The following is an 8,890-nucleotide window of genomic DNA, read 5'->3' on the forward strand; positions in this document are numbered from 1 at the left end:
TATTGACCTTAAAAGGAATCGTGGAAACTTATTTTCAGTATAAAAATTTTGTAGTAATTGATTTTGACTATTAATTTTAAAAGTAATACTACATCACGAATAAATATTATTATTTTTTATTAATATTTAATTAATAATAATTTATATTACACATAAAACGTATATAATTTACATTTATATTTATTAAAATTTTGCGCATATGAATAAATATAATTTACATTTATATTTTTTAGAATTTGTACGTATATATTAGTAAAATTTATTTGTTAACACTATTAGAAAATTAGTTATTACAGACGGATATTTCCGACGGATTTTATCCCACGGAAATACAGACGGAATTTCAGAGGAATTTTTTGTCGGAAAATAAAAAATGAATTAGCATAAATTACAGACGGAAAACAAAATCCGTCGATAATTCCGTCGGTAAAATTAATTTTTTTCGTGGGAAATGGTTACAGACAGATTTTCCGTCTGTAATTAAATAGACAAAATGCTGCATTTTATTAAATTATTACAGACAGAAAATCCGTCTGTCATTTAAAATTTTCCGTCGAAAAATTTTAATTTAAACCTAATTTCATCCCAAGCCTATCGAACTCCTTTCACACACACAAAACCATATTTCTTCTTTTTCTTCCTTCCTTCTCTCTTTCTCTCTCTTCTTTCACACCCTAGAACCCTAACTAACCACAATTTCTCTCAGAAATGGTGTTTCACCATTGCAGAAAACTCTTGCCAGAAATCTGAGTCTCTCTGCCACGTGGAGCAGAATTATTCTTCAAACTGTGATGATTGCCTCAAAATCTGCATCACCAACCCCCAATACTACTATTATTCCCAACCACCGCCACCGCCACCGCCACCGCCATCGCCACCGATTCCTCCTCTCCCCATAGACGATACATCAGACCATGGAAAAAGCCACGCGCTCTCGCCCTACTTGGTCCTTGCTCTCTCCGTTATCGGAGCTGCTTTCTTCGTTGTTATTTGCTAGGCAATCTTCGTGAGGATCTTCAGAAGGAGGAGAAGATCCTTATCTCCACCGTTGAATCTTCGAACACAGGATAATACGCGTGATGATTTCTTCGTTGATGAGGAGCACGGTCCTGTGGTGGACCACCCGATCTGGTACATCCGTAACCCTATCGAGCTCTGTTAGCTACAATTCTTCTATTCCATCTGTACACTCTTTCAACAAGGTTTTTGCTTTTCTTAATTTACTTCTGTATTTATCTTGGTCTTGCTTGTTTAGGTTTATTAGGACTTATTCTTTTTTCTTATTTGTTCTTTTGTGTGTATGAACTACTTTGCAGATTGATTGTTTTGTATATAGCTTCTGCTTTCGTTTTATTGGTTCCATAGAGCTTCAAATTGGAAGGAGGCTTTACCTCCAGGGATTAAGGGATTCTGAGTCATGGATGTGATGTCGGAAGCTCTTCGAGCTTGTCAAAAAACTTCCATGAGATGGATTCATCATCTGAAGATGAGGATCAGGGAACTCATCAATGTGGTTCTGGCAGTTCCAAAGATAAAATTCCTCTTCCTGGGCGGCTGTGGAGAAGCTTACTATTGCAGGTAAGGTTGTAGTTGTTTGAAATGATGTAGGGTATATAATGCTTTTGTTTTGTAATTTTTCCTACTTGGGAATAGAAGTAAATAAGTGCTGTGAAAGTCCTATGAAAATGTTTGTAAATAATGTATGTTAACTTGAGTTCTAAAACAACAGTACAATGAGAAAGCTACACAATACCACTATTTCTATCTTCGGCTGGAGATTATGAAAAAATCAACCCATGCTCCGGTTCTTGCAAATTATTCTTTCTGGATTGTGCTTTGGAATAATCTGTTTTGATGATGTTGTCAATGCCTGTAGCACATCAGGTGCAGAGGCTGACTGGGAATCTTCGCATTCTTTACTCTGCACTGGCGAGAGGTCTGATCCCGCTCATAGGGAGCCACTTCTTAAATTCAATAAACATGCTAATGGTAAGATTCTTTCTGTTTGGAAATCAATGATTTTTAACAATCTAAATTTCTTCAGAATATATTATTTTCTTTATGTTCCTGTTTATTTACCATAAGTGAAGTAGAAGTTTCATAAGTGAAGCTAACTACATTGAATTCTCTGGTGTCAAGGCAAGTGATTTCAATGAACCATCTATACACCTGAACTTGTCATTAAGATTTTGTTATTATTTTGCTATGTTTGCTAGTGTTTCTAATTCTTTATGCTATTTAGAAGCTTGTTTATAACTTGAATATAGTGATATACTGATGTTAGCTGAATGGAATAGATGCACATTTACCTAAAATGTTGTTCACAGTGCACAGATAACTTGAGAATTGGTCATGTCAATTATATTGGTGGAACTATTTAAACATTTTTATCTAGTGGCCATGTCAATTAAAATTGGGACTGTTGATTTCAGGGATGATATAGTGATATGGGCAAGGAAAAAGACTGGTTCGTCTGTTATTAGGATAAATTCGGAAAAGGAGGCAGAGGAATTTCTGACAAAGTATCATACATTTGTTATTGGTCGGTTTGACAAATTTGAGGTAAGAAACACTTGGAAAACTCATTGTTAGTGTTTTCACTTTTCTGGGCTGTGCTAATTTTTGTGTGCAAATATATCAGGGACATGAATATGACGAATTCATGAGAGCTGCAAAGTTGGATAATGAACCTGAAATATACACTGCATATGGTGAGTCGGCAATTGTTTCAATCCTTATGTTCAATGAGTTAAAATCTGGTGGACCAACATCACACACTTCTTTTGTAAAACATTTTTTCTTCCCTTCCTTTCTTATCTTGTTTACCAAATAGTCTGATGTAAGTCAAGAATGCAAAACTTGCTGATTATGCAGATGGAGCTTTCACAACAAGTAAAATATTGGAGTTTTTGGACTATAACAACTTTCCATTAGTATATATGGTACGTGGCATATTTATCATTTTTTGTTGAATTTTCATTCTAAAAGGCTAAGCATCATTCTATAAAAGCCGTAAATGAAGTTTTTAGGCTATAGTTACTACTAGCAATTAGTAGCTACAAGGTTTTCTGTATGAAGTGCCTGAAAATTTGTTGCAGCTAACATATCATAATCATAAACAGAGTAAATATTGATCCTTCTCATTTTGCATGCTGATCTGAGGTGTAGTTAACCAATCCTGTTACTTCCATGTTCCTTTCTTGGTTTCAAGAGTACAAACAACATGGATGCTGCTAGAGACATCTTGGTAGATGGCATAAAGAATTTGCCTCAAAACAAACAGCTTCTGGAGGTAGGTCTATCTTTTCCATATTATTTATGTAACCCTAGTAGAAGTGGAGAGACCTAAGCTAAAACTTTTCACAAGTATGCATTTATAGATAGATACAGAAAACTTCAAATTACTTGCTGTTAGTTAGAATGAGCAGGGGGCAACTCGTCATGTCATAATGAGTGAAACAACTTAGTTGCTACTGGCTTGAATGTCTAATGAGACTTCTTCCTTTTTTCCCTTTTTCTATATATATAAAGAAAAAAGTTCGTTTCAGATGCGTGGTGCATGGAATAACTCAATAAACTGCAGTTATTTTAGAGCTTATCCAACTTCATATTGCTATTTTAACAATTTCTTTAAGTATAGTTACTATTAACAACATTAATTTGTGCCTAACCCTTCTTTTTCCTTTCATTCTTTTGAATCTTGTTATTGACAGCCTTCAGAACTGTAAGGATACACTTGCAACGTGCCAAGTACGTTTTCTTCCATTATTGGAATTTGCCCCTTCTGCTACCATTATCTTTCTTGTGCACACATTATTGTCTAAATATTTATTATTCTATTTTTTTTACTATTTTATTTATTTACTATCTGTTGTCATGTTAAAAGTGGACTTTAGTTACATTTCATGTAATTTAAGAGATGAATTCATGATTGGTTATCAATGACAAGGCTTCATTTATAACTATTGACTTGATCAGTGAATTTTCCAGAATGAACTTGAGACTGCTAAATCTGAGATTCAAAGTTGGCATTCTTCAATTCAAAATGAGCCTTGTGTACCTGCTGGTGCCACTCCTGGTTAGTTTATTCCTTGTCTTTGGCATGTTAATTGTGATATACATCTGCATTTTAATTGTTCAAGTTTTAGTTCTTTGTACACAATTGCTTTATTTTTTTGTTATAGATTTATCCGTGAACTATTAGTTAACCTTTGTTCTTTCCAGAGCCCAAAATGTTGCTTGATTATCTTCAGGCCCTGAAATCCTCAGAAGAGTCTTTAAGAGAGCAGGTTTAGAATATAATCTGCCCTTTTTTTCTGTTGATGTAGTTCACTATCCATTGATTAATTATCAATTATCATTGACCATTGACATATATCTATTGTTATCAGCTTTTAAAGGCAAAGAAAAAGGAAGCTGCGTTCATTGTAACATTTGCAAAACGAGAACAAGAGATAGCAGAGTTGAAGGTATCATGCTCAAAATAAGATTTTTTCTATAGCATGGCTGTATATGTGCAATTACATTTCTTTCTGACATCAACTTTGACCACCTGAGTAAAATTTATTTCCACCCTTTTAAGAATACTAACAAATTTACCCACTCTTCAATGCTAGTCAAGTTGAAATAATTGCCTTATTTGTTGTCTGAGTGTAGATCGGATATAGTAAGGTAGACATCCTCTGCTCAGAAAGTGGGAAGCAACGAATAATTTTGATGGACCAAGAATCTCAAGAAGCAAGTATATTGCCATCATCACTAAGAAGCTCAAGAAAGAAGGAAGCTATCCATAAATTAGGATATTAAATCTTGATGAGTCCACTAGTAGTTATTTGTCATCTAATGTATTTAGATTGTATTATTGCATGGAAATAATTGCTTCTTATTATAAAGAAAATATTTTGTACTCACTGGTGTGTTTTTCTATTTCTACCATTAATAAAAATTGGTATTTATTAAATTTATATTTATTTTGTATGAAAATAAGTTTATTTTGTAATTAGAAAAATAAAAAAAATTATTTTATCTTACTGACGGATTTACAGACGGATTTTATGTCTGTAATTAGAGTGTAAGATAATTTTTCAAAGTTCAAATTACAGACGGAAAATTCGTCTGAAAATTCGTCTGTAATTACAGACGAAAAATCCGTCTGTAATTACAGACGGAAAATCTGTCAGAAAATCCGTCTGTAATTACAGACGAAAAATCCGTCGGAAAGTTCGTCGCCTTTGGAAAATGGATAGAAAATTTACAGAGGAAAAATCTGTCGGTAACTGGTAAAAATCCGTCTGTAATTTTCCGACGGAAAAAAATCCGTCGGTAAATAATTTCCGACGGGGCTTTTACAGAGGGACAAAATCCGTCGGTAACCAAAAATCCGTCTGTAATAAAGACTAAATCCGTCTGTAAATCTGTCTGTATTAATCCATTTTCTAGTTGTGTAATGATAATTTAATATCGAATAATGTTACGTGTACACCAAAATTAGTCATTAGTATAAAATACATGCTAGAATACAAATACACGTTGAAAATAAATGAAATTATACATGTATTTATATATAAATATATTAATGACTGATTTTAGTGACTAATTTTGGTGTACAAATAATATTTTTATTTAATATTTATATTGGCAAAAAATGACAAAAAAATACTAAAATTGTTGGCAGCAAGAATTTTTTTAAATTCTAATGTATAAATAATATTTTTAAAAAAAATAACAAAAAAATAGGCAAATATTTAAAAGAGTAAGGGATTATTTGAGTGAGCTTTTAAGAAAATATTTTTTTAAGTCATTCTTTTTCAAAAGATATTATAGAAAAGTAAAAGTAATTTTATGTTTAGATATCTTATACAAAAAATATTTTTATTTATCAATTATATTTAGATATAAACATATAAAAGTACTTTTTTATTTATTTATTACGTGAAAAATATTTTTTTTTAAAAAAAGATGTAAATTATAATTTTTCAAAAAAGTATTTTTTTAGTATTTTTACTTTTACTATTAGAAATTTACTAAATATATTAAAAAATAAAAAATTTTTTATTGAAAACATATCTTTTTTTATTAATTTAATAGCATCCAAACAAACATTAATATTAGTTATACATCTAAATTTTTTATGAATCAAGTCCAATCATATTAAACAATAAAATTTAGAATAATATTAATTATAACTGATTTTTATTATATTAGACTAATTTAATTAAATTTAATTAAAAAAAACTTGGATATACAATACAATATTATTCTATTTGAAAATTAAAATTAGGGGAGCTGACTAAGACTGGGAAGTGGGAACTCATAACGAAGACTTGTACGTAATAAAACAAAATGGGGAAGATTATTCAAAGACAGTGAGATACTGAGATCACTCCACATCCAAGACCAAGACAAACTAATTGAGCATAACATAAAGATAATAAACAAAATTAAACCACTCTATTGGTAAAATGCTCAACTAGGCTTAGATCATGGGCTTGTGAGCCTAAAACCAATAATCACAAAAAGTAGACACCATGTCCAATAAAAGCATTTGTTGTTTTTTTAAGTCATCAACTAACTATAATCACATCCCAATAATGGGCTACTAGTCCACATGGAATATAATCGGTTCTAAGCAACGTGGGTTTCATCGAAAATGTCTTGTTTAAAAGGCCTAACCTTTATATGATTTTAAATGCATACAAGTGTATGTTGCGCTCAAAGCTTAAACTAATCATAGGCCTCCATTAACTATGACTTATTCTTTAGAAATGTCTCATATTTCAATGGCACCATTGATGCCATTATACATTTTTTTTGCTATAATAGTTAATACACTCTTGACTGCTGCAATGTCGGAAAACACAGCATGTGGCGTCAAAGGCACTTTTCTTCGTGGGGCTCTCACTCTTATGTACCTAACCTTATTTTCCCTAGTTTCATTTAGCCACATATTAAGCTTATGAGTTACATGACACCCTCACACCAATGAAAAAGGAGACTCTAGCTCCACTCTTTTGCATTATTGAAATTTTTAGAATATAATCATTATATTCTTGGGTCCAAAGTTTTCTCTATTAGCTAGAACCTAGATGGACCGAATTATTTAGTTGAAAATTGTTCATGCTCAAAATGTGGTTTCCAGGGTTGGCATGAATTAGTGGATATACTGAACTAAAATAATATAGATGAAAAACAAACATGTATATTAATAAAAGATATAGAGAATTGAATACATTAGCTAGATTAGAGAATTAAAATATATTTATTAAGTGGTCCTATCCTAGATTATGAGAGTGCTATTAGTTTATCCCTCTCATCACTGTCACACATGCTCAATCACATTCTATGCTAGTTTTTGAGACAATAGAGCAACAAGGAACATTCCTTAATACTATATAGGATTATGAAATTCCTCAGTGTCTGCCATTAATGCATGCTTTTCCCAACCAAACAAGTTGGCAGCCTCCTTATATTGTTGAAACATGTCTGCTACCATAAGTTCTATGAAACTCTGGCTCCTTTTAAAGCCAAAGAGAAATAAGCCAAGGCTCTCAACATTTAATTTCCTCAGTAATAATACTCATCAATAATCATCATGATGATTTTAGGAAGAGGAGGTTCTTGTTGGAGGCACAAGTTATTGGTGTTCACTCTGCTTGCATTTTGTGTTCTATCATCATCACAAGGATCAAGGTTGCCAAAGGAATACTGGGACCAAATGCTTCCAAAGAAGCTACCTTCTCCTTCATCTTCGCCTTCTAGAGGCACTAACTCTGTGTTTACAACAACATCCACAGCAATGAAAGCAGATAATCTTCCTAATTCATCATCAGATGGAAAGGTCTGAATATTTGAAACAAAAATAAAGTCCTGCTTCATCTCTCTCCTAACTGTGAAAGCCAAAGGGTGCAGTTTACAAATACATAGAATCACATACTGTTTTAGATTTATTATTTATCTGGGTCTACAGAGTAAATATAGCTTCTCCTATTGTAAAGATAATTTGGTAGCAATAACTGATTCTTATCTATTATCAATATGAATAATTTAGCACCAATATCTATGTTAAAAGTAATGTAATTATTCTAGTATAAGATCTCCACAAGCATAGCTTTATATGCTGTCAGCTTTTTTTGTTCTTTACAACAGGAAAATGCAGCATGTTATAATTTAAGTAGTCTAAGTAAAAATATATTAATGTTACAAGTGTAAAGAGTGTATGAAATTAGTCCCACATCAAAGAAACTAGGGAAGAGTGAGAAGTTTATAAGATGAGAGACCATTAATTTATTATGTTAAAATTGAGTTGGATGTGAGAGTTCTTCACCTTCCCGCTACAATTTTGTAAACTGTTCCCTGATCACCTTTGCCAAGAATCTTGCATTCATCAAAGTTGTTTGTGGCATTTTTTAATTCTTCAACAGTATAATTTGCAATTTGTTGTTGTAGGAGTAAGCCACCATTTTGTTGAAAGAATTGTTCCTTGAGTTTAACAAGCTTCCTTTTCTTCAGTCGAAAGATGCCGTGTGTAAACTTCTCTATACTTTCTACGCGACATGTCTTTGTAGTAGTGGGGTTCTAATTAATAACCATGATTAGAGAGTCATAACTCATGCATTATTTTTCACTCATATAACATGCATGTAATCATCGTACCATTTTCTGGACCGGAGATTTTGTTCATACCCAGTATCTCAGAGATAATAATTTGTTTTATGTTCTATATTTTATTCACAAAATAAAGTTTTAATTTTTGAAATAGAAATTAGTAAGATATAAACATGCTATGCATATACAAAAAATTAGTCACTCATACAAAATATATATATTAAAATCAAAATACATATTGAGAATAAAACAATACATATATTTATATACAAACATATGGTGCTGT

General features: G+C 31.9%; 2 protein-coding genes across 2 annotated transcripts; both read left to right on the forward strand.

The window, feature by feature from the left end:
* Window positions 1–1,180: 1,180 nt before the first annotated feature.
* LOC107460657 (histone-lysine N-methyltransferase ATXR2-like) lies at window positions 1,181–2,557 on the forward strand. Its single transcript, XM_021128360.2, has 4 exons — window positions 1,181–1,202; window positions 1,317–1,578; window positions 1,877–1,989; window positions 2,433–2,557. Exons 2-4 carry the CDS (start codon window positions 1,418–1,420, stop codon window positions 2,441–2,443), a joined length of 285 nt encoding a protein of 94 aa, XP_020984019.1. The 5' UTR covers window positions 1,181–1,202; window positions 1,317–1,417; the 3' UTR covers window positions 2,444–2,557.
* On the forward strand, window positions 2,448–4,599 carry LOC107460660 (uncharacterized). The gene is made up of 8 exons (XM_052253235.1): window positions 2,448–2,471; window positions 2,642–2,711; window positions 2,875–2,942; window positions 3,212–3,292; window positions 3,577–3,750; window positions 3,991–4,078; window positions 4,225–4,289; window positions 4,392–4,599. Exons 1-8 carry the CDS (start codon window positions 2,448–2,450, stop codon window positions 4,485–4,487), a joined length of 666 nt encoding a protein of 221 aa, XP_052109195.1. The 3' UTR covers window positions 4,488–4,599.
* Window positions 4,600–8,890: the final 4,291 nt, after the last annotated feature.

This window comes from Arachis duranensis, chromosome 8, assembly GCF_000817695.3.
Source record: "Arachis duranensis cultivar V14167 chromosome 8, aradu.V14167.gnm2.J7QH, whole genome shotgun sequence".
Taxonomy (NCBI): domain Eukaryota; kingdom Viridiplantae; phylum Streptophyta; class Magnoliopsida; order Fabales; family Fabaceae; genus Arachis; species Arachis duranensis.

Bases quoted from the DNA above. Each gene is read 5' to 3' on its own strand.
- LOC107460657 (XM_021128360.2), top strand. From the start codon at position 1,418: ATGGATGTGATGTCGGAAGCTCTTCGAGCTTGTCAAAAAACTTCCATG. The intron at 1,579-1,876 runs GTAAGGTTGTAG...CAATGCCTGTAG, and splicing joins GGAGAAGCTTACTATTGCAG to CACATCAGGTGCAGAGGCTG.
- LOC107460660 (XM_052253235.1), top strand. From the start codon at position 2,448: ATGGGCAAGGAAAAAGACTGGTTC. The intron at 2,943-3,211 runs GTACGTGGCATA...CTTGGTTTCAAG, and splicing joins ACTTTCCATTAGTATATATG to AGTACAAACAACATGGATGC. The intron at 3,751-3,990 runs GTACGTTTTCTT...TGAATTTTCCAG, and splicing joins ATACACTTGCAACGTGCCAA to AATGAACTTGAGACTGCTAA.